Source organism: Argiope bruennichi, chromosome X2 (genome assembly GCF_947563725.1).
Source record: "Argiope bruennichi chromosome X2, qqArgBrue1.1, whole genome shotgun sequence".
Taxonomy (NCBI): domain Eukaryota; kingdom Metazoa; phylum Arthropoda; class Arachnida; order Araneae; family Araneidae; genus Argiope; species Argiope bruennichi.
Window position 1 is genome coordinate 51,845,005 of NC_079163.1, and position 27,654 is coordinate 51,872,658.

The following is a 27,654-nucleotide window of genomic DNA, read 5'->3' on the forward strand; positions in this document are numbered from 1 at the left end:
TAGCTTAAAAATATCTTATGGTTGATATTTTATATTAAATAAGAAATAAAAATTTAAAAATTAAAAAAATTCTATGTAAGATTTTTGTTTTTGTCTTAATTCAAATCAATAAAACATACAATTTTTGAGTTTTAAATACTCTTTATTTTAATGTTGAATATACATTTATGAAATTTAGGCATTCAGATATGATAAAATATGAATTACAATTATGATCTGGAGATAAGAAAAAAAGCTTTATCAAATCACTTATATTTATCATTAAGTTTATGTCCGAGTGAAAGTTGAATAATTGAACTGAAAAAAATGAGGTAAAAGTATTATTAGTAGATGATTCATGATTTTGCTATTGATGTGCCATTTTTGATTGGTTCATCAAACGACTTTCTATAGGCATCGCAGCGAAATTCTTGGCATTTATCTTTTCGCACAGCAAAAATAAGCTTCTTTACTCCAAGAAATTCAGCAATTTTGTCATCCAATCTGAAAAGAAAGAAAAAAAAATATTTTTATAGATGGTAATGCATATTTCTTTTAGATACAACAGATGGCAATAAACATGATGTCCATTACAATCGTAGACTGGTTGCTAATTTATTAACTATTAGAGGTGAAAATGGATTCAATGCCATACAGATTTATACAAATTATCTTTTACGTTGCTTCAACCAATAGATGTAATGCTGAAAAAATTAAGAAATCTATACTTCTATACAATCCTCGGATATTACTATTTATATTTACTAAAATATTCTTGGTATACCACCATTTTAAACAAAAATACTTTCACTTTTCTGAAATCAAAAAACACCGAGTTACAGAGTTTGGGATTTGTTTACCTATCTAGAACACCTTGGGAAAAAAGACTTACTTTTATTAAAGTATTCACTGAAATGGCCCAAAATCTTCTAAGTTAGTGATATTCAAAGTTTCGTAATTCGGTCTGTGATGATCCCACTATTAGAACTAGTTTTATTTAAAACGTTAGTGTACGAAGGATATTTTACTAAACGGGAATAATAGATAGAGGGACTGTACAAGAAATTTGCACTTCGTAATTTTTTTCAGCCCTACATTTATTATCTCAAGCAAAATGAATTATAATTCTACCGATAATTTAAACTATTTCTCAAATTAGAAGTATATGCCTATTTCCAAGGATGCAGACATTAGCTATTGGGTAGAAAAAAAGAGTGGATACTTTATATATTAATATACTTTTAATGGTAAAGAAATTCTTTGGAAAGGAAAGAATGATTCATATAATATTAGATAAAAATGAACTTATAAATTCTATGCAATTGATTTTTTTTGATTAAAATTCACTGTTTTTATGAAGAAATAAATTATTTGAGTTTTCCTTTCTTCATGAATACTTTTGCTTCCTGTAGAGTTTGGACATTTTATTTCATGATTATAAAAATATTGTACATTTTCACCTTTAATCTAAAATTGCTCATGCAAAGATAATTAAGTTATAAAGTTACGATTAAACAATAAATATGTCCCGATTCGTTAGAAAGCGATTTCTTTTTATGAAAGTATTTAAATTGCAAATGCCTGCATTTATTTTAGTTTAAATTACAGCAAATATTTTATTTTTTTAGGATATCTCTATATGTATTATATCATACGGTAGAAGGGCATTGACTTAAATATCACTTGTAATTCTACCTAATAAAATGCTCTCAAAATAAGTATCAAAAATTAATATTAAAAAAACATTAAAATTATGGAAACTTTATTTAAACTACATCCTCTTTATTCAAAATTAGGAAAAACATCAGTGGGAAAAAAGGGAAAAAATTCATATCGTTTTTCTGTAAAACGTGATATTATGCTTAAAGAGAATTGAGAATTGTGCATTGTGCCCTAATCTTAAGGTAATTCTTCGGCAAATTAATACATAGATTTTAATATAAAAATCTATAAGACATTTATAAATATATAAGAAAATAATTAATTTACTTTAACTAATATTTATTTATAACTTATAAATATAAGAGATATAGAGCTCAAATATACATTTAGCCGATTCAAATCACATTTTAATTTACTACTTGCAATCACTCGGGAGTGGTATACTCAAAAGATCCTCGCATACCCTCTAATAAAGATGTTATCCCCCCCCTCCCCGCATAAAACTGTGGCTCTTGGGTATGGTAACAAATGCCTTGTTTAGCATTGACGAACGATAGTTACGAAATTTTCCGAGAATAATATTTTTACTGAATCTATCGTGAAGTGTTTTTCTTTCTTTTTGGCATTTAATCACTAGCAAAAGGTTAATACGCAAGAATGAGAAAACCGAATATGGTTTTGGATGCTTTTCCCTGATCAATTGGAGCCAAAAACTGATGCAGAACTACAATTGTAGTTGGAAGGTGCATACGTGCATCCAAAAGCATCGGTATGCAGATGGTCAAGCCCTTGACAAATTTCCTTCCAAATTTGATATCTATGCTTTAGATTCTGAATTTATATAGCACATTTTATCCATCTAGCACTTTCGTTTTGTAGTTATTGTTTTACATTGTATTTGGAGGTAGACTTTCTATGAATGCATTTCGCTCAAAATGAGATAGAAATCTACACATTTGACGGAAAGACTATATTAAATTAAAGTTTACGCATCTAGCACAAAATGTTTTTGAGTTATAGTGTTCAAAGATAGATATACTAGATGAAATTAATAAAAAATGTATTTTTTAAAACTCAGATAGACTTGTAACATGATTCGTCAAAATCTCGAGCTTGAATGTTTCGACGATTACTATACTTTCTCTTTGTATATTTCGCATAATAGAAAATCAAAATGCTCTTAAATTCTAAGTGAAAGATTTTGACAATAAATTCTAAGCCTGATTACTATTTATTTACAGATGCAAAATTGAAATTATGATATTGAATTAAGATTTGATCTTAAAGTCAGCTAGGATAAAATTTAAAATTGTTTATTTTTCGATATGTTTATACAGTGCCGTATATTTATACCATGACAACAATTACAACGCAATTTTCTGAAACGTAAATGCTAAGATCGTAATATTTACCCATTTCAAGACATCTGTAATTTCATAGTGAAGAATTTTCTATACTAATCCAAGCATTATAGGTGCGAATTTTCTTACGTAAATAGCAAAAATATAATATTGCACTTGCAGAAATTTCTATGTATTTAATATGCCGTAAAGAATTGCACTTGATTTTCCATTGGGCCTTGGGTGAACTGTGTTGTCGAATTGATCAATAATATTGGGCTTTGCAGTCGATGCTAAATAGCCTCCATTACGAGTGACTGCGTCCACCACCGTTTGAAAAGCTTCACCCGTCATCGGCGATGAACAGAGAGAACAACACCATCATTATGCCTATTATATAGGGTAATTAGAATTTGTTAAAGGAAGACAATCTACCCATCTATTTATGCCTATGAACGATAACGTCAACCTTATTTCTAATATAACGTCATAACCTTATGCAGCTAATAACCATAAACTGAGTGTTTCTTGATCTCACTAGTTTTTCTTTCTTTTTTTTACTTGTAATAAAGTTATGCTTATTGAATTTTTAGTTTTTCTATTGTGATGCTCTCGAATTCTGTTAATGACTTACAAGTGCAAATTAGTTGCAACGTGCTGTTGGTAAAAGGATTTTTAATGGGACTCTAGGGAAATTCTTCAAATAGCAGAGCTTCAAGAGTGTTTGAATTAATATGAATGGTGAGGTTTTTTTTCTTTTCAAGAAAACAAATAGTTAATTATAAGGACTAGAAACTTGACGTTTCGTCACTTCTTATGAGTTGTACCATTTCCGTAGAACGATCTGAAGATTAATGAGTGTAGAAAGTTTAGAAGAAAAATGACCACCACGCATTGTCATTGTCAGCTGTTTGCCTACTTATAAAATATGAGCTAAAATATTGTTAAAGATTTGCATCCTTTGAATGGAGATTGCAAGAGTATTCGAATCCACTACTGAAGCCAGGATAGCAACCCTCTGAAATGCTTTCCTTAATATTCTTTTACATGCGTAAAGGCTAGAAAATATGCTCATTTTCAATATAGTTATACTTCTACCGTCAAAACGAGACAGCAAGCAGTGGCATACTTGACAATGAAATTGCGTACCAACTAATCTACCTCCACGGTATGATAATGACGCAATTCAGACGTAGCAACTCAATAATAAGTTAAGTTTATTTTAGTTATATTCAAGTCTCTTTTTAGAGCAACCCTAGGGCTATTTTGGAACGGATCTCGTAATTTTGAACCGCTGTCAGATATCGTGGACGACATCTGAGCTGGCACCCCCTCTCCAAATTTCCGCACCACACCAACGGAGAGGGTATTTGGCCCCGGCGGATTTAACGTGCACCAGACCCGCTTATGCAACGGTTCTTTCATTGAATCGGGTCTCGAACCCTCCTATCCCGAAGACGATACCTTACCACTACTTTCTCGCTATCCTAACTCAATAAGGAATGTGTGTCGAAAAAAAAAAACACGGAAATCTCTCGCTTCCGAATATGACCATCTGCAATAAAGATGTTTCAAAGAAGCTGAAAATGTACAAAATGCTTTAATTACAGAGATGGGGTTTTCTTTTTTTATCGATCCAGCAGATCTGGAGAAATTAATAAATAATTGCAAAAAACCAAGGAAGATCCAAATTTCCAAATATCCGAATTTAATTTGAAACCAAGTTCAAACTTTGTGGAACAGATAAATCGTCTTCTTTCCTGACTGGGGCTTCGTTCTCAGACAATAGCTATAGAAATTGTGATCGACAATGCGATTGCAGATATATCATGCAAAGGAAGATGGTTTTTCTAGGATTATAAATCATTCTGGATTTGAAAGTATTCTTATCTGAGGATTCTACACCTATACAGGGAGAAGGAAATATTCTACTGCTTATGTACGCTTAAGATGGGATAGGCGAACTCTTCTGCTTATATATATTTTATATTGACCGATTATGTCTAGAAGTTAAATATTGGATAGATTGATGGATGGAAGCTAATTATAGTTTAACAATAAAATGGTAAATTTCTTATGAGATATTTAACTAATAAATTATTCCTAGAAGCTTATTTAGTGGGCAAACTTTACATCATAAAAGATAATGTTACGTATAATCTAGAGTATCTAATTATACTATGGTAACGTAGACACAGACAATAATGGGACATGTACATTCCATTAATCTTTTAAAATTTAATAATTTTTCGATTGTTTAAAAAGCTGTGAGAAACTAATTTTTTTGGAGATAGGAGGGTGCAAACCTTGACTCAAAAATCATTTGATAAAAAAAAAAAAAAAAATTCGAACAAATTTGTCTAATTTAGATTCTGTTTTCTTCACTTGCATAGAAAAATAAGGAAAAAAAGTGCTAAAAAAATTAAGTCAGAAGGTTAAAATGCTCAAACATTAGTTAAATGATAAAAGTCGGAAAAGGTTTTCAGCTTAGAAAATGCATCACATGAAATTAAAATGTCTGTTAATTGTAATAATGAAAAAAACCTATCAGGGCATCCTATAAAGGAATCGTTAAAACTTCAACTAGATGTATTTTGAAATGCCTCACATGAATATATTGTGTCCAGACCCTGTAGAATCTCTTGTCAGATCCAAATACGTTTTGAGCAATATTGCTAATTATTTTCATGTATTTTATTAAAAATTGCATGTCTGACTGATTTAAAAGGCATCCTTCCCAGTAGAAAGAGATAAGGCAAAAAGATAAAATGTGTGTGAACTAATAATGGACTAGAGTTTATGCCTCAATATTTCTTAGACAATTAAAAAAAAACGGGTTCAAATTTCAACATACAAATTCTTATTCAGGGGGGGGGGAGCATATCCTTTCTACTGGACAGCTGATAATCCCGAATTAAATTTTTCTTGATCTTGCCGTTTTTTTTTTTTTTTTTTTTTTTTTTTTTTTTTTTTTTTAAATATTTTCAAAAAAGTTATTGAAGTTTTACATTTTCTCACTAAAATCAAGATAATGTCTTTTAGAACTGATGGCCAAAATTTTAAGTTGTACTTCAGTATCTACAACACTTTTTGTATCAAAGATGTATGTACATAAGCGACAATCAAAGGCCCAATCACAAGAATAGACATGAACGGAATCCTAGATTGTTACTTAACATCACTGACAGCCGTTTTTTCATAGCAAGGTGTTGAATTATTTCATCTACTTATATTTAATATATGATTGGTAGCATCGATTGAGGACTAAGGTGCATTATTGTTAAGAACCTTATTGCTGGAATTCCTATGGAAGCAGTAAGTTTTCGAAAAATGCCAGCCCTCTTTGAAATTATACGCTAACCTTACACTGATAACATGAAACAAAAACTACTATTTATGGGTTCAGTTTTGAGCTAGTATTCTAATATTTCAGCAAAGAAACGCTTATCAGTAATACGGTTTAGAAAATAGTTTGCTTACTGTGATGTTTTTTTCTCATTTTAATACATAATTTGCATGCATTTATACATTATTATTCAAAAGATGTTTGTTGTAGTGTACTCTACATTCCCTAAATGTTTTGCCGTGAATTAATTGTGAAAATTATCAAAAATACTCACGAGGACGCAATCTTGTAGTAAAACTTCTGAACTATTGAAGATGATTCTTGTTTACCATTTGTGACTACTTCGCAGAATATTCGATTCATACACCGTGGATCCTCTAGAGCTGTCATGTTATAAGTAGAGATGATGTCAAGAGCAGGATTTATAAACTTCACACTACGTTTGCGTCTCCTTCCAGTAGCAACAGCAGTAGTGACAGGGATCGTTACAACAGTAGGGACGAGTGAAGCAAGTAGAAGACCTAAAGGCAATAGTCCTAAGGCAAATGCAAGAGGACCATATTTAGAACCTTTCCTTTTATCTGGATAAGGATAAACGCCAGCATATTTTTCATCTATAGGACCTTCATAGTCGTACCCTGAAGGTGCATAATAGTCAGTTTTAGTTGGATAACCAGGGCCACCTAAAAATAAATTGGATTAGCTAATGACTTTGAAAACTACATTTTGTGTTTAAGTCATTGAGTGGAACTGATATTTTGTGTAGTATGTGCAGTATATGATTAACTGCGATTTTTTGAGTTATTATGAAATTTGGAAATAAGGTTTAAAAAGAAGTTGTTATAGTTTTATTATAAATTTTTTAACCTTCCATTGGGCGCAACTAGTCTGTGAGATGAAGTCACATATATTGAGTACTCATATATACTCAAATACTCATACTAAATATACTCAAATGTAAGTGAAAAGTTCTGTTTAATATGTTTTTTTTAACATACATTCAAAAATTGCATTAATTGAGCACATTAATCTCTTAGATGAATTGCGCCCGATCGTGTTAGGATTTGCATTGCACCCGACGGAAGGTTAAATTTTATCATCATAAAGTTTTAATTTTTCTATAGAAGAAATAAAGTTTTGAGGTAGTAAGACGAATTCCATTCTATATAATGAGTTGAACTTTTATATTGTTCAAATAAAAGATATTTCAGACCAGAAAGTTCTTTCACACTATCATTCCTGTTTATGACAAAACACATACGTTCAGTTTGTGTTCTCCGTTCATTCATGTCTATATACCTTTTATGAACAATCTTTCTTTTGCCATGAATTCAATTAAATACTGCTAAATCATATAAGGTAAAATTTACATTACTCATGGATGACACTCATTCACCATTTTATTCCTTGTTAGATCGATTTCTTGATGCGTAACGCACTGTTACACAACTTTATTTTATACATAATAATTAAATTACTCAATGCGTATTAATAGTTCGTCATCAAACAGTTTTTTTTACAAAAATAGTGTATATTCAACTGTTGGGGAAATATAAGGGATTGAACTTTGCTTGAAATTTTTAAGACTTTTAGCATTTTTTTCTGTGCATCAAATGTTGTACTATTAATCAAGTCTTATGACATGGAGTGCATTTTATTCAAAGAATTAATACCACTAATAAATAATATATTTTGAAATACAAGATTATTCTCAACATTTTGTCTATAAATAAAAAAAATATTTCCATGATTCTTGAAAATTTAAGCTTTTTTCTTTATCATATATCGTAAGAATTTAAGAAACATGACAGATGAAAAAGAAAAGAAAAAAAATCAATGCTGTTAGTTTGAAACATCCGCTCGAATACGGATCAAAACAAAAGCAGCAAAGAATTCCAATTCTATAAAACTTTCCTTTTGATACTGCAAGTTTTAATAATTTAAAAGTATTGAATATTTTCAGAATTATTTTCTTGATATTCCAATTATCTAAGTAGCTAAAATTCTGAAATTTTGAAAGCCTAAGTTATTTTATTCGAATAATTGATAAATGAAAAAAAATTATTTTTTCAATCAAATTATAATTTAATATGTGATAACTCAAAGTCTTTACCATAGCCGTCATCGCTGTAATATGATGTATCGGGTTCTCCATAATTCTTATGAGGTGAATAATGAGAGTAATAATCAGGAGAACTAGGAGCATAATTCGGATTTCCATGACTACCTCCTTTTAAGAGATCTTTAGCCTTGGAGAAAAATCCATCAGGATCTGATGCTGATGGTAGGAGACCTAGTGGATCTTTTGTTTCTTTCATTTTTGGGTAGTAGTACTGATATTGCCTTTTGGGGGGTTTGTAAGAAGGTCTTCCATTGTCTGGAGAATAATCATAATCTTGATAAAAATTATCCATATAATCGCTGTCATCGGTATCAAAATATTCTGCTGGTTTTCTGGAATAAAAATTGAGAAAATTTAGTTATTCAATTTGCAGTGCACAAAGATAGTTATTTACTAATAAAATTGAGTCTGACAAGGACAAAACTGATGAGAAGGATTGAAATTATTTCGCAGCATCAAAATAGTGTTGACTATTCACATGACTAAAGTAACTGTCCTTGACGTTTAACATATGCTTTTGTCCTTACAGTCGACGGAGATAAGCTGCTTCCACTTCAATCTGCAGGAAAAACACATTTTTCTTCCCGAAAGGAATGCGACATGTAATGATTTTTAAAAATACTCGAATGCTATAAATACGCTTTGACGAGTTGAAGACATTCAACTTCAGAAAGACGAATTCATAAGCTGAAATAGATAATAGTATAAAACGAATGTTGGGTCTCTGTGAATTAATAGGTTTGTAATAATAAATGCGAATCCGATGAAACAATGTATTCTTTTATATTTCCGTAATTAATGTTTTCAGTTACATGCTATAAAGGAGCGAAATATAGCCAGATTTGGCAAATTTTGAATCTTATTTTCCTAATTTGTAAACAAACGCGAGTAGACTACTCAAAACTTTCTGATATACTCGCTAATGATGTACTTTGTATTATTAATCGCCTGCCATTTATGAACAACAGTTATGAAAGAGTCTATCAGCGTGAGATCTTGGGCAATTTTTTTGACGATTAATCACTGAATGCGATTAATACATAAGCATCAGATTACCGAATTTGTATTTTGGGCACTTTATTCCGACTGATTGGAGCCAAACTTTGACATAGAAATACAACTGTAATAGCAAAATCACAATACAAATTTTATATATTTAAATGAAGGCGTTTCTGAGCTTCGCGTTTACATGCATATGAAAGTACATATCGACACAGTCAACCATTGATGGATTTGGTTACAAATTGGAAACATGCCTACACTTTCGATGTTAAATCTGTGCCCTAAATTTTATTTATCTAGCTGTTTTCGTTTTGTAGTTATTGAGTTAACTTATATTATGACAATTAAGATACATACAGACAGACTTTCTGTGAATAGATTTCGCAAAAAATTTGGCAGAATACACAAATTTGGAGTAGACCATTTTCAAAATTTCATCTATCTAACTCAATGTGGTTTTGAGTTATCGTGTTCACAGACAGACAGACCGATGAACAGTCATAATGCCACAAATGCGGTTTTCGGATTCTATGAGCCTGAAGAGGGGATATTCATCAAAATCTCGAGTTTCAATTTTTTGACGATTATGATTTTCTTTTCATCTACGAAAAAGTAAACATCGATTCGTCTTTTATTTCACAATTCTAACTTCACATCCTCTATGTTATAAGAGTCGGTATATAGTGGTCTCATACGTTAAAAATTTGTTCAGATGTCCGGTTAGCGTAATTATATTTAATCACAAATGTATTAATAAATATCAGAAAGTTCTTGTTGAACAAAGGAAGAACTTTGATACTTTAAATTTAGAATATATAAACTGTCCCAAAAAAGTGGATACAAGTTTCCATTTCCTTAAATATTGCACCTAGGCATATACTTCTGATTACAAAGTTTTATTAAATAAAATGAAATATTCCATGAAAACAATTTGAATTCTATTCAAGTTGATAGTGAAAAAGACCTCTTTACTCTGAGGAATTTTGTTTCTCTACTACTGTTGCTGTTAATGTACTTTATAATATAGAAAAAGTATCAGTATTCTTCTGCTGATTGCATTAGAATTATACAATGAAAAGCATTTTTTTAATTATCGTCTAAATTTATTGTTTCTAAACTTCTTTGATTATCAGCGGTCTTGATATATCCAGACAGTTTTCTTTGGTACCCAGTGAAAGAAATGTAACAACTCTGCAAAATAGTCAATAGCTTTCGTACAACTTAAATAAAAATTAAGAAAGTCTATTTTAAGCTATATAAAAAGTATTCAAACGATTTTAATAAATATAATGATCAGTTGATGGCCCATTGGTCACTTCCTATTTTCTCAAATTGTAGACTTTAAATCGACGCAGTTATCTTTTATGAAAACAATAAAGGAAAAGCCGTTTCACACAAAAAGGAAATAAAGAATGGTATTCAAATTAGTTAAGCTTTATCACTTAAGTATATTACTCCTTTCTTATAGAAAACCAACATTCAGCTAATTTTACATCATGAATTTTGTTTTAATGAATTATCAAAAGATAATTCAGATTTTTTTCCTTCTTCTGCAGCAGTGAATGCAGGTGGAGTAGCAATATCAAATAAATTTTGAAACTGCAAGATTACTGATGTTAAGGTTTTGGAATTATATATCTCACTCCAGATGATAAGATCTGATAAGACTTCTGCAAAAATTTCGCGCCTTACGAAATTTATATAAAAATTCATTAAAATTCATAACGGTTTTTTCGATGCTCCTATATGGAAGTCGTGACTGCCTAGGATGCCGCAGTGCACATGTACACTTTTGAGAATACTTTGCAGTGCATTATCACAATTATTATGTGGAACTTTATTATGCAGTGTATTGCCGTAAAAATATCTTCCTAATAATGATTTTTTTTAGACTTAAACGCAACTTTAATGTAAATATTCTAAACCAGAAAATTTAAATATTCGTATTAATTAAAATGCATACATTTCAACATATTCGAATGAAATTCTACTTAAAATTGTGCTTTGACTGTATGGTATGGCAAATATTTTAAAGAAATTCTACGAGCTTTGTTCTGTTTCTTGTTTAAACTTATTTAAAACAAATGATCAATTTTGAGTATTTATTTGACCATTTAAACATCGATTTTCCTCCATTTTGAAATGAACCCAGTTTAAAATTTCCTCTGTATACACAAGTAATCAACGTGCATATTGAATTAATCAACTTAATTTCTGATTTGTATCTATCTGTTTACTTGAACAGCAAAATCAAATACCGACACAGCTGTTTAAAATAAATTCTTATCTCGTTATGATTTATAATTTTGCATTCAAATTCAAAATAAAACTTAAAATAGATTATTGGATATTTTGGTGTTAAATCCTCAAGAATATTTAGTCATGTACAGAAATTTTAAAACAGTGCTGGCAACAATTTATACATAAGATTTAACAAATTTATCTTTTGCAAGTTTATCAGTTTGATTTATCAATTACTATAATCACATTTATTTATCCCTAACATAGACAAAATTGAAAAAAGTGAGAAAGAAAAAGTACCTTGTTGTTTGCTTTCTTCTTTCCTCTTTCTTTGTGGTTTGTCCCGTAATTTTGTTTTTCTGCAAAGGTCGGGAAGTTTGTCTTTGATAAGCTTCTGGTCTCTTTGTTTGATAACTCTGAGCTGATGGAAAAATAACTTTTTCAGCAGGCCGATTAGGAAGAGATGCACTGAACTGATTGTATTCAATCTTATGTGGGCTTGTCTCTGAAGCATGAAGCACTTTATTCTTATGAGGATTGTAAGTTGGTGAAAATTGTGTAGGAAGGGGCGTAATATAATGTCCAACAGGTGAAACAGTCTCTTTGTAAGCATTATATGAATGATGAGGATGAAGAGTAGAAGCTTCCACTAATGGCTTTTTCTGATGAGGAGGAGGTAGAAATGTATGGTTTTCCTTTGTAGCCTTCTTATGACTGGTATAGTTAGGATCCAGAAGGATATTCCAAGGAATGTGACTTATACCATTGTTTTTGTGACTGCTGAATTGTTTTTCTTTTTCTGTTCCCATTGTTAAACTTGTCATCACAAGCAAAATGAGCAATACCAATCCAGCTTGAAAACGTATGGACATTCTGAAAGCTGAAGAATTTGTCTGCATGAGTAAACATTCAGATATTAACATAAAAAATTTCTTTATAAAGAATTAAAATTTCATAAAATAATATACAAAGAATTTCAAGTTTTAAGAAGCGTTGCTTGCATTAGTAAGTAAGAATTAAAGATGCATTTAAATTCATATTTAGTGTTAGTAGTATGAAACTCTGTTACAACTGATGATACTCTTAAAAAATGGCATCTTTAAAGCTGAATTACTTAGATTTTCTTTATTATTTTTAACATTATTTTTCTGGTATTCTATGGTGAATAATTTTCGGGGCAAATTATTACAGTTGAACTAAGAACTAATTACTTTAAATACTGAAATTTGCCGAATTTCTTTTTGAAGAAATTAAAAGAAAAAATCTAGATTTAAATGTTTTCCCTTCTAAATAGTATTATATTAATAGAATACAATAAATCTATTAATAGAATACAATTAACACAGTCCTGTGCATGAATAGTAGTTCATATGCAGTTACAAAATTAGATCATTACCTCGGATCTTTTATTTCTGTAAAATATTCTTTAAAATTTTTAGCTTACATTTTTTTGCTCTTCAGAAATGTAAGGGATTTTTTTTGTTAAATTTTGTTGTAGACCAGTTTTCCAATTTCTTAATTTTTATACTAGTCTTTTTTTTTTTTAAAAAAAAAAAGCTGAATAGACATAAATAATTCTGTTTTTCACATACAAGGGGAAAATGCACGTACAATTTTCATAAACAAAACAAAAAAAATGGAAAAGCTACCTTTTATTATTCCTATATTTCAAAAATATATATATAAAATAAGAAGAAAAAGACTTCTAAAAATTACTTAATCTTTCAAAATTATTTTAAATAATTTTTTAGATACGAAGAGATCAACAAAATATAACTTGCCAAGGAAACGCACTTTCTATTATCGACAAAGCTTGGATTTTCATTAAATATCTAACAAACAACTTAAAAATAATAGATTACTCTAAATAATCTTTGAGAAGGTAAATGAAAAGTTATGGTATCACATCTTTAAGACTAGAAGAATTAGTCAATAAACTATATTACTGCATTCAATTTTCATACTTCATAGCAAATGCGATAATATTTTACGAAAATTAGATTGATTTCTCAAAACTGCATTGAAAATAGAATCTCAAAATCTGACAAATAATGATTAGAATATTCATCACAATCATCATTGAAAGTGACCATCTTTCAAGAGATTTTAGATCATCCATTAAACTGATGGAAATAAATTTTATGAAGGAAATTTTATAAAATCTTATGAAAAAAAAGGACTGTAACAAATGTAATATTCAACAGATAAATGATTCTGGCAATAAAATAAGGATTATGATTTGGATAGAAATAATTAAACTGTTAAAAATTGAATTACACTAAGATGAAATTAATTATAATAAAAATAGCTATTAAAGAAATGTAAACACCATTTAAAAGAAAGTATTGTTAATTAATATGTACCAAAAAATACATAAAGCTGACATAGAAAAGGAAATGGAAGAATTGTTAGGCAGGTCAGAATTTATGTGCATGCTTTTATATAAAGCAGAAGTGAATATGTATTAAAAATGGAAGTTAATGAAGATATGGCAGAAAAAAATGTATTAGTTTTACTTTATTAAACAGCATAAAAACTCGTTCAAAACATTTGGCGATAACTTTTTTTTTAAGAATATATGACAAAAATACGATATTATAAAATCGTTTTTGTCTAATAAAGATTCTGACTGCACAAATTTTTATTTCTGACTTTTAGTAAATATTATTATGTCAAAAAATAGAAATATTTTAATGAGTTTTAAAAGAAATGCTATTTAGATCAAATCAGGTATAAAATCTGGAATTAAATTTTGAACCCTTAATTAAAAAAATTTGATAGATTTTTTTTTATTCATCTCCTTAAATTCAATATTTTTTTTTAATTTTGAAATTTTGTACAAAAGGATATTTCTGATTACAATAACTCTCTTGATATTTTTAATGAAATTAATTAGTTAAATTATAATTAATATATTTAGATTCGCCTGATATGTAACGGTAACTGATGATGACTTTCAGAAAATATTTATTTCTAGCTCCATAATAAGTATAAGTATGAATCGCAAATCATAGACATGGAAGTACTAAATAATTAAAATAAATGTATTTCTAACTTTAGGAGCATTAATTAAAGAGTATCATTTAAAACTATATAATTTCGTTTTGGCTACAATAATTTTATTAATAGAAGAATTCAAAAGAAATTATTTAATCATAGATATTTCTCTTTCCTTAATTTTAAGTAAATCTTGATCAATAAATTAGTTAAATTCTTCAAGAGAATGTTTATTTACAAATCTTGCTGATTAAGAAATAATTAGAATTGGCTTTCTAGATTAATATAAGTATCACGCGAGGTGCTTTAAAAATATGTAGCACACACACATTTTTTCATCTCATTCCCCTTTATATAATTTCAGTGTACCATTTATTTACACATAATATAAATACGCTTTAAGTAGTTCTTTCCATGATGGGACAATTTACTACATCGCTTAATTTCAATTTCCTGTGATGCACAAAGAGACTGTTAAAGCTCGTTGAAAAGAAAAACGAAATACCTGTTGCTGAAGCGGAAATTTTTGTTACCTCGAACTTGGTCGAGTGCCTTCATCTCTCGTCTTTAGGAAACCCTTTTCTTGCTATGCGCATTAGACCGAAAATACATATAAAAGATTTCACGAAATAGATCGTGATGACCCTCCTAATGCGTTTTACACAAAAGTGGTTAAAAGACCAGCATTATTTCTAAAAAATATATTTTTGTGGCTTTCGAAGCATGGTGTTCCGTTTTAGTTTTAACCGAATCTTTTGAATGTATCTAAGGCATTTGTTCGGAACTTGTAACAAAAAGGCATGTTCTTTATTTGCGTTGAATACTTAAGAAGAGAGAAAATACTCTCGGTGATTTTCTGCAGTGGTCAGAATTATGTCAAAAGAAACCCAGGAAAGAAGGTATAAGAATTAATTACTGGACCACTAAGGCCATTTGGAAAATAATACGAATGGATGAACAGCAAAGTTGGAATTAACTGTAACTTTTCTGTAAAATTTAATCCATTAAGACATGTCAAATCCGTTGTGTTCCCATCCTAGGTGAAAGAATGATTTAAATAAACAATAAAAACTTCATATTTTTAAAATTTGATTGCAAAGGCCTTCGAGCCGAAAATTCTGTTCAATATTACTGGTCGTAGCATCATTTAATAATATTACGGTATTTGTTTACACGCAGGTTCAAAATACATGTTTGGGTATATTACAATGAATATGGTCGGCGTTGTGGCATAGAGGTAGCACGTCTTCCCCGTGATCTGGGCGTCCCGGGTTCGAGTCCCGGTTCGGGCATGGTTGTTCTTCTTTTGTGTTCTATCTGTGAGGTGTATGAATGTGTCCCCCCTGTAAAAAGGGGTTGTGCAAGCGAATGTGACGCATGAAATAGCTAAGTCGTACTCTTGGCTCTTGTTGGCTCTATTGAAAAAACAAGAGACGCTCATTCGTCTTAAATCGCTGACAGAAAGCTGTTAGCGGGCTTGTAAAGTGCTATAAATCACAACAATAATGAATGAATACAAGATTCCTTTTAGTGATATATATTCACAAATGCTACTGTCAAGAAGTATTTAAAATTAGCATATACGATTGTTAATATAATGTTAATGGAGATTCTTACTTATTATATAGCTGATATTTAGCTTGACACTGACACAAACCCTGATCTTCTATATTTGCTTTCAACACGTTAGCATAATTAGAATATACGATTGTTAATATAATCAGTTAATGGAGATTCTTACTTATTATATAGCTGATATTTAGCTTGACATTGACACAAACCCTGATCTTCTATATTTGCTTTCAACACGTTTTCGCCATATTTGTCAGCACCGGAAAAAAAATCAATAAATAAATTTCTTCCACGTGATATTTTAAACGTAGTTTTATTTCGATCTAAAAAAATCTAGAATTTAAATTTGAAAATGATAGGTGGGAAAAATCTTTGAAATCAAAATATCTGAATAAGGCTCCATACATAGTTTCTAACTTTTATCTAAATCAATCCAATCATGTTTCAAAAAGTGATTTTTAGTCTGTATTTTTTTTATCAGAAAGTATAGATCATAATGAATTAAATTTCAGTTTGCTAAAAATTGAAAAAGATATCTTTATAAAGATTGAATTAAATATTTTCTGGATTATATTGAATATTATATTAGACTGCATGTAATTCAGCCTCTTTCAATTTAAATATATCAAAGAAAAACTTTTTTACACGCAAGACAAATCCAAGCGTAAAATCTCCTTTCCGAAATATGCGCATATAATTAACCTTGCAATGCTCGATATTTTTTATAGTTTTTAACCTCTGCTGTATAAATAATCTGTACAAATAAAGAAACAAAATGTAGAAATTATTTTACAAATTTTTAAATAGATATGCGTTCTGAATCAAAATTAAATTGAGGAAATGCAATCATTGAATCAAAATTTTCTATAAAAATTTGCATACATCAAATCAAAAATATAATAATTTTTCTTAAGTTCAGAAGTATTAAACTTTAAAAAGACAAAAATGTAAGTAATTCAAATAGGCTGCAATTTTATAGGCAGAGGTTAATAAAATTTTACTATGGTAATTTTTCCTCATTTGAAAAATATTTATTCTTATTTGCAAATCTATTTTAATTCAAATCTATATATATATAATATATAATCATATGTAAATTTTCTTATTTCAGGCATTAGTAGAAATAAACAGCAAATACTTTTATGCATTTCGCTTGAACATGTGAATCGCTCAGCATAAAGTTATGAAATTTAAGAGTAAGTGCAATAATCAATGACTGCCCGTTTATTTAACATATGACTTAAATAATTTAAAATCAAGATATTACTTAAACTAATTTAGGTTGTATATTTAATTTAAGGATTAACATACCAAAATGAATATCTGAACAAATTAATATTATCTCTTCAATGTTTGTTTATATACAACGAAATTTTTTTTTTCTTATTTCAATGTTCTGCTTATGTTTCAAATTGTTATATTCTCAAACTTCTCCTTATGTTTTTTTTATTATTTTTAATCTGAAATAAAAATAACGTTACTAACCTTTTAGTCCAAATAGTTTAATACTTCACAAAAAGAGAGAAAAAATCCACAAATACGATTTGAAAACGATCGGAAAAAACATCTGTTCGAAAAAGAAAACTGTTTCAATCTGCGAAAAAAAAGTTTTTTTTTCGCTGTTCCATAGACCAATATCCATATAAAGAAGTTTCATATGAGCAATTTATTAGGTTATTTTTCGTCCTTTTTCCTCTTGTTTCCTTTTTGATGGTGGGTGTTTCCAAAGCATCGAGTTTTCAATAAATGCAAAAGAGAAACGTTCTTTATAAATATTTGAAAGGCACAGTGTTGTTTCATAATTGTAGAAAAGAAGTTCTTAGAAAATAAACAGTTTTTCAATTGTAATTTTGTCAGAGTGTCTCAAATATCCCATTGTTTTTATATAGGTCGCGAAAACGAAAATAATTAAGTAGACAATATTCATCCATCTCTCACCTATTGTATTATAGGTATCGTGGGTGAAATTCAAGTGATGCCTGTTATTCCTCAAGGATCTGGAATATAATAAACTATAAAATAAGAAAAATTTCAGTATTCATGAGATTGGAGCAATTATGCATTTGACAAGCGTGATAAGAGAAATTAAAATCGTTAACCAATTCGTATTGGTTCAAAAATTTCGAAAATATATCTTATCAGAACAAAGCTTCTGTTATCAAAAAATTGTATGACGGGAAGAGTAGTATCGAAAACCAGCGCGAGTGATCTTAATATTCAAATAATTTAATAACATTAAAACCTTTTTGAGGACAAACGTTGGCAATACGAATCTACAAATTGCCATTTGTAAATCAGTAAAGAAAATTTACGTTCAAGAAAAGGCACTCGCCAATACCCATAATATTGATTTCATGATTTCCTAAAATTAATAACAATTACTTAAAGGTGAAAAGTTACACCTGTCTTACTGCACTTTATATTATCATATTATATATAATATGTAATCAGAATAAGATAAGTCATAGTTCTGGTATTTTTTTTTATATACAATCATTGATCCCAATATATGCTCCTCTCATGTAGAGCAGCTTAAACAATTAATGATGCTATATAATTAATGATGCTTTAGCCACTAAATTAGGATGATGATAAGCAAAGTAAATGGAAAAAATTTCTTCGTTTCTTTTTAGTTTGGATTTGATGTTTGTAGATACAATAATGTTTAGAAAAATCAATGAGTATGTTCTTTTCTGTGCACTATTGCATTAAGGCACTTCTCTAATTAATTAAAGCACAATTCCAATAATCCTAAACGGTGCCCATATTACTATTAATCAGTTTACGCCTAAGTGGTTTTAAATAAAAGCTGATCGTCACGAGTCTACTCACTAAATGGAATGAGTGGTCATTTCTTTAATGCATGATACTATTCGTTTCAATATCTCAAGACTGCCACTTCCCTACGATTCTACCTCGGTAAGGAGTGGGACGTGGAAGCAGCAGCGCACTTCCTGAATTCTACATCATTTTTTGACCTTAATATTCATCCCATTAGATACTTTTTTGCTCAGTTTTTTTCCCCCACGTGTATTGAGTGCCGTGCTATGTTCAAACGTACTATTTTAATTCAAAATTGCGTATTGATTGCTTATATGGCTAGTTCAAGTGGCAAAAAAGCTTTTAAGAGTGGGATGAAGATTATTTTATGTAATAACTTTAAATATGACTGAGATTATCAACCGTTGTTAATCTGAAAATGTTATCGAAAAATTCAAAAATAATTGTTTTAACATAAAAAATTATCATTTTATAAGAAAATGATTTACCAGATTTTAAGAACGGAAATCTTTAATTCATTTAACAAAATTTACTGTTTAGGCTCCTTATTGGAAATAAAAATTTGCTCTAAAGTATTTTATTGTGAGTTAGTATCTTTTTCCGAAAGCACTACGAGTTATCAGCAGTTTCTACGGCTTCAAAATCCACTAATCCTTAGAGTTAAATGTAAACATTTCCTTTCATCCTTCCTCTCTCACCATTTGACTAAATGAAATCATCCTGACACTTTTTCGAATCCGAGAATGAAAAATACTTATTTCACTTGTATGCTTCATGTTTATAAGAAAATATTGTAACTTTTTCCCTCTTCAAATGATGTATTAATTTTAGAACTTCGTAAAGACGAATATATTTGAAAACAATATACTGTCTTAATATTTTCAGACCTTAATTTTCACTTAATTCAATAATTTCATAACATTTTGTTTTCATTCGAGCAAACCCGCTTGTCATTTTATTAAAATACTGACTTCAAAATTACATAAAATTAGTAATAAATAATAATAATTTGGAAGTTTAAAAAATAGAAAATCAAAATTTTAAAAATTCTACTTTTTAGGGCGCTAATAAAAGAAAGTTTCCCAAAACTAATTTCATTAATTATTTTCAAAACGTGAAAATTGAACGCCGAAATTGATAAGGCAATAATTTAGTTTATTTTTAAATCTCTGCTTATGTCTGGTATTGTCATTTTTAAAGTTTAATATCTGCTTTAAAACTTAGAAAGTTTATTAAACATTGTAACTTTATGAAATGAACTGAAAATAATATTAGTTTCGCAAAATGTTGGTTGCAATTAACAATTCATGAAATGCATATGTTATACGCATAATTGCTAACATATTACATTAAGTGTATGTTTATATGTTCATGAACAGTATTTAAACTTTGGTGACGGTTTTTTTAAAACCATAATGTTCTGATCATAATATGTCGCTAAATGACAATACCAAAATAAATAGAAATTATCTCAAAAATTACTTTTCGGAATGAAGTATAAAACATTAATCAGCGGAATTTGTTAATTAAACAAAAATTACATTTCGAAATGAAGTATTAAATATTAATCAGCGGAATTTGTTTTCCCAAAACTTGCTTGTATATTCACAAATAAAATTTTATATATTCAACCACATGGCAGGGTTGAATACAGTTACGAAATAATCTATTAGGTTGCTATCTTTGGCGATTTTTTTAATGATTAATAGTTGCGATGCGGATAATTTCATATACTTTAGTCATTGCGTCTACATGCTTGTGAAAGTACAGACAAACAGACGGTCAACCTCTTTACAAATTTGGTGCCCAATTTGATTAATATTTGTACTTTGGATGTTAAATCTGTGTGTCTGACTTTATTAATTTATCCCTCTTCATTTTGTAGATATCTTGTTTATATTCAGACAGCCGAACAGACAAGACATACACTGTTTGAATTTCGATCAAAATTTAATAGAAATCTAAAAATTTGGTGTATATGTGATGCTTTATCTTTATAGCTCCATGTGTTTTTGAGTAATCATGGTGCGGGGCAAATAGGCACATAAACGTGCAGACAGACAGTCTTAATTCCAAAAGAGTTTTGTTTGGATGCATGGAGGTCTGAAAAGTGGAGATTCGTCAAAATCTCGAATTCGAATTTTTCGACAATTACAAGACTTTCTCTTTCAATTACTAGAAGATAAAATGCACAGTTATTTGTATATTCTTAAAATTTTGAGCACCGAAATCATTTTTACTAATCTTTTCCATTATTATTTTCTTTCGTCAGAAGTAGGGGTATTAATAGAAGGGATGACGACATTTAATTTTCATGCCAAAATGAGTAAGCATCATAAGCAAATATACGGAGTGGTTTTGAAATAATATCCAATTAAATATTAAAAAGTACTTTTTTTTACATCCCTAATGCCATTGAACATTTTTAAACTCCTTAGAAAAACATTTAACAATTTTTTTTTTTGGTTTCTATCTTGAGACAAATTACTCCCCCTTCCCCGCCTCCTCCATAGTAAAAGAGTGACAGTAAATTAAACTTTAATTTAAGCATGGAAGTATTCTCAAAAGTGAATTTCATTATAAATTCATATAAATGATCACTCCCTTCCCTTTCCAAGTATTCCTCTACCCCCTGACCCCAAATCGATCACTCACTTTCTGGTGGTATTCTATAATCGATCGCCAATGCGAAAATCGCTTATAGTAGGTAGGTCTGGAGTGGAAGACTATATATTCAACCCATTCTAATTCCCATTAAATAATTTCCACTGTGTCATTTGGAATAGACTTTCTTAGATAATGAGTGAAGAAAAGCTTGGGTTCATAAAATGGACTTGCAATGTGCGCTAGCAAAACATTGGAATGAAGCTGGAGTGGATTTATAGGGAATAATAAGTTTTAGTGATTCTGGAGGAAAAGTAGGAAAGAGCTTTTCACCTTTTTCAAAACTTGGAAATACAAGATCAGTAGTTTCTTTTATCACAAGAAAGACAATTCTTATCTTTACTTGCTTGAGTTAAAACTTATCATCATTCATGGAATAATATCATTGGATAGCAGAGAAACTAGCCTTGAACAAATAAGCTGTGTTTCCTTTGAAATATGGATTTGCCACTTCTTATCTTTTCTCATTAGAAACAAATTTAAATATTGTATGAGGAGAGAGACATCGGATAGCGGAGAAATAAGATTTCATATGGGTATATAGATTTCTCTCTTAGAGGTTTAGGGTTTCAATAACAATTTTCATAATAATTCCGTAATAAGTTTCTACTTAAAAATCAAGAACCTTTTCTTATAAATTTGAAAATTTTTGTAATTAATCATGTTAAAATTTATGGTTCAATTTATGTTTCTTTGAAATTAAGATTTTCTGAAATATTTGGCATGAGTATTGAAGACTCCTAAGTATATTTTTAGATTTTTCATCAACTTTCCCCATAACACTGTTAAAAATACGTGAAAAAAATCTTATAGAAATAGTCAAAGAAAGTGCATTTTTAGTGCATGTACGCAAATGCCATAGCACAGAAGTGTCAGGAAACCCTTGAAATTAGTAGTCAAAAAGAGTGTAAAAACTATTTTAAATTATTTATTCTGCAAAATATTAGGACTTTCAGAGTTTATTTATTACTATACTTTACAAGTAAGAGAATTCAATATGAATAACAGTCTATAATAGGCATAAAAACACATTATTCCTAATGTTTTTAGCCAATATTCCTGGTATTCTCGGATTTACGTAAACAATGTTATTTTTCATTTATCTGCAATGTTAATAGAGGCTGCTTTATTAGTTTATTAGAAACAGGTATATACAAACTTTAAGATCAAAACATTAGCCAAACTGCAAGTATAAAGTTAACTAGTACAAGTGTAACATTACTTATGCATGAATAGCTTATTTTTGGGGTGGTGGAAGGATGATATTAAGGAATATATAACATTTAAGATCCATATGTTATAAGAGTGACTTTTTTTCTACTTGGGAGAAAGTTTTTAAGTTCTTTTTACTAGTGTTTTAATCATTGTTTACTTGATTCATGAGTAAGATATGATTTTGAAACGAAGGATATAGCAAGTCATAAAACATGTCATTATTCACAAGAATGAACTTTTTGGGAAGTATTCTCATTCACAATAAAACTCACACAATAAATTTATTTTTATTAACAATATCTGATTTCATTGACAATGTCATCATGAAATTTATGAAGAGAAAAAACCTCGGCAAGAGTGGCCTCGGTATAACTTTTCCATATGCTCTACAATAATGGTCTTATCCCCCTCCTTCAGCATAAAAACTAGAGGGTTTGGTCAAGACTCGAATGCTTTGCATGGCATTGGTGAACAATAATTACGAAATATAGATCTTCGGCGTGAATCGATCATTCTTACTGAATTCATCCTATGAATATGTATTTTGGACGTGTGTTTTCAGACCAACTGAAGCCACAGTTTGACACGGAGCTACACTTGTTGTCACAAGATGGCACACCGAATTGATTGATTTAAATTACTGCATTTATGAATTGTTGCGTTAATATGTATAGAAAATTATAGATTGATAGACGATCAATTATTTGACAGATTTAATTTAAAATTTGGTAAAAGTCTGCATTTTTGATGCTAAAACTGTTTACCAAATTTTATCTATTTGCTCTTTTTGTAGTTATCTAGTTCCCTTGTATTCGGGCAGCAAGACAGACTTCCTCTTAGTAGATTTCATTCAAAATTTGATAGAAATATTCAATTTTGGTGTTAAGGCTTTACTTCGAATTTCATTCTTTTAGCTTATAACATTTTTGAGTTATCCTGTTTACAGAAAAAAATACCGCCAAAAATGATTTTTTCGAGCTTTAGGTCCTCTAAAACATGAAAATTCGTAAAAATCTTGAATGCAACTTTTTTTTAAACAATTACAATTTCTATAAAACTTCGTATACTAAAAAGTAATAATATATATTTTATCAATGTCCTTTCTCTAGTCAAGTCAAATTTTTTTTAATTCTGTGATTTCATCAGGTTTTCTAAACCTTTGTTAAGTAAATAATAAGCGATAAAAGCTATTTAGAACGATAAAATAATGTCATACTTTATTTTTATTGGACTTTCTCTTTTGACAAAACACTAAGTTCTAGGTTCTAGTTCATTCTGTGGTAGAATAGTTGCAAAAAATATTCGATTTGATAAATGCTGTAATGGTTCATAAATTAACCATCAAACATGAAAGTGTAAATATTCTAAGATGTATATCACAGTGAAACTCGGTGAACTACAGCTTTATATTTTTGTAATTGTAATTAAAAAGAGCTCATTTAAAAACCGCTAATAATTAGACTTTACCCTATATAACGTTAAATACCAAATCCCTTTTCTAAGTACTTCTCATAAATTCCAAAAATGCTTGAGGCTCCATAAAAAAAGTTACTATCGGGAATCACTGGATGAACCTTATGGTATAGATTAAATGGAGTTATAGAAGTTATCGGTGTGTCCCATAACGGCCAACATGTGGTTTTGTGAAATCTCTTCTTAAAATAACGATTTGCAGAAGAAAATGGAAATTGCAATTCCATCTTTACAAAAAAAAAAAAAAAAATATCTTTTGACCAGTTGTGGGTTGTCTTCTCTCAATCGGAATAAACCATTATATATTTGATATAATAATGTGGCAAAGGAATAAAACTATCGACAGGTAGATTAGAGATTCCATAAATTATCTATGAGAGAGGAGCAAATGCAATGACTTAACTCCATAAATATTCAATGATTCAGTCCGTGTCTGGAAAAAAATGTTTTGGTACAGCTTCTTTTTTCTAATTGCTTTAAGGAAGCTTACAACAATCGGAAGTTATAATAACTATTATTTTGAAATAGCTTTATTCATCCATTAACTTAACATTCAGGAAAAAATAACTGAGTATTCTACTTACTCACATTTCTTTTTTAAAATTCTAATACACGTTTATATTTATTGTGCTTGCTTGATTCTCAGTTTTAAAAACTAATAATTTTCTAAATTATTTTACTCTATAATGTACATCCTTGTTACTCTAGATTTTGAGTAATCACCGTACTGAGACATTATTTTACAAAATTAATATTTTCATATTTTTTTTATGAATTAAAATATTCGATAAATGTGGAAGAACACGAAATTTTTCGGCTTCTGAAATAAATAAAAATCTTTCAAATATTCGATGTGTGTAAAATTTTAAGTCAGAAGAGTATAATTTTGAATTATATTGAATTTTTTTCAAAAAGTTATTTTAGTTAAACTGAAAATTTTGAATTTGATAATAGTTCAAAAATATAATGGAATAATTTAGTTTAAAATTACAATTTGTCTTGTCCTGTAATACAGATTTATGAAAAAATTAATAAAGGGTTTTTATAAATTTAGAAAAGAAAATTATAATTCTATGCTCATGAATGTTAGTCGACTTTTAAGGATTTATTCATTGCATTTTAAAGATTTAATTTATTATTCACTTTCTTTAATAGCTGAAAATAAGTTACAGCTATTGTATTGTTTTCGTAATATAATCCTGATATAAAAGAATTTACTCAAGAAGAAATAATATTTATTATATAGCAAAAGTTTATTGATTCTGATTATATATGTGTACATGAAGAATGTTAGTTTAATATAATTCTCCATAAGGCTTGATTATGTCCAATTCATATATCACAGAAATAGAGTATTACAACAGCTTTAATCAATATATGCAAAGAATATATGGAAAATCTGCATAGAAAATTTTGGTACAAGCTGATTGAAAACTTTTATTACACCTTCAAACTTCGCGCAATTCTTTGGTAATCATTAATCAAGTAATTGTGTGATATTTGGCGATAATTCTTGAAGCAACGCGATATGTGAATCACAAATTTATCTCTTTCCAGTACAGAATATTTGGCTTAAAACAGATCTTAGAAATCCAAAACGTATTTCTAAGAAGTCTTCGTATTTGAGAAGATGATGCAAAACATGCAGCCAGACATGAAAGAGGTTAACAAAGTGAAGCAAGTTTCAAGTTATATTTTTTACCTGTTTTAAAAGATTGATAGTTGCTAATAATATTTGACATTAAAATAAAAATGTATTTATTGAAATGCTTTAACTTGCTTGATTTCAATTTCATTCAGATTTATTCTGTTTATAGTTATCAATTATTCTTAGCAGTTTCGAACTTTATTATGGTGTTATCCGATTTTTTTTACTTATTTCTGCTTTATGGGAGAATTTTTATTTTTTAATGAAAGTTCTTAAACTATGAGAAATCTGAATTTATAATTTTTAATGTATTTTATATTCTTCAAAATCAAAGTTAACGTATTGCAATTAATGACATGCATAATTCATCCCTATAATATTTAATTCCATACTTCACATCAGTTTCATTTTTGCATTTTTAAAAAAGTTAATTTTAAACAATTCACTGACGAATTAATAAAATATTTTGCTTATTACCACTTGATTTGAAGTAGACAACGTTTAAACAAAAAATTTAATGAAACAATAAAAGTTCCTTAAATTATCTATCTTCATTTAATATTAAGATAAAAATTAATTGTTTAAGACAATTTTCTAAAAAATTTTCTTAAATAATTCTCACTGCAACCTCTTTTTTCAGATTTTCATACCTACTGTTGAAAAATACAAAATTATGCAGTTTAATTTTGATACATATAATTTAATAAATTTTCATATCTTTCAATTAAGTGTCTATTTAGTTTTAAAAATCTCTGTGAAGGATAATAATGATATTGCGATTGATGAATTGATACAATATTGACACATCGTATGTTTTACTTTCTATAAATGCTTCATTTTAATACGTTTTTATGAACTCACTTTTTGCTCTGTCTGGGGCAAATTTTACTGCCAATTTTAAATTAAATTCCCGGTGAGCTAGAGATTCGAAATTTTAAATATAGAAACTTTAGAATTGGTTGGGAATGCAATATTAAATCGCTTTCTTGTCTGTCTGCTCATTTGTTTGTTCGGTACAAATTTTTCAATCAATTAAAATCTTTAATTACTGACAGATGGCGCCATGCCAAGTCATTAGCTCATTTTGAAGTTAGTTTAAACCGATTGCAATTTCACACACACAAGACTAAAAAAAAAGAAAACATTTATTTAAATAATTTTTAAAAATATGCTACATTTTTAAAACAGTCCAAAAAGTATAAAATAATTTCTCCTAGCTTGAAACAAAATTCTAAACCCATACTGTCCTGAAAATTTGTATAAAGCTATAAATCTGTATAGGGCTAAAAGAAAATATTTTATACATTTAGTTTTTAAAAACACGGCATATTACAATTTTTATTTAAATAATTATTTTTGTCTTTATATAAATGTAATTTTAAGATCTACTTTTTGTTGAATGATGTTAAATTATTAACAAATTGTTTACCCTCCGTAATATATACTATAGCTTTAAACACACTTTATCATTGCTAAGAATATCTTTAAGATAAACAATCTAATAAAACTAAGGTAAATGAATAGCTTTTTTAAGGTACTTACCAAAAATATCCATCTTTTACAAAATCCAGTAGTTATATGAAAACCAACTGGCTTTTTCAATTTGTCTTTA

General features: G+C 28.8%; 1 protein-coding gene across 1 annotated transcript; it reads right to left on the reverse strand.

The window, feature by feature from the left end:
• Positions 1 to 222: 222 nt before the first annotated feature.
• On the reverse strand, positions 223 to 27,654 carry LOC129959776 (uncharacterized). The gene is made up of 5 exons (XM_056072669.1): positions 27,585 to 27,654; positions 11,993 to 12,572; positions 8,441 to 8,781; positions 6,602 to 7,010; positions 223 to 483 (listed from the first exon to the last, which is right to left on the reverse strand). The coding sequence occupies exons 1-5, from the start codon at positions 27,595 to 27,597 to the stop codon at positions 336 to 338; spliced, it is 1,491 nt and encodes a 496-aa protein (XP_055928644.1). The 5' UTR covers positions 27,598 to 27,654; the 3' UTR covers positions 223 to 335.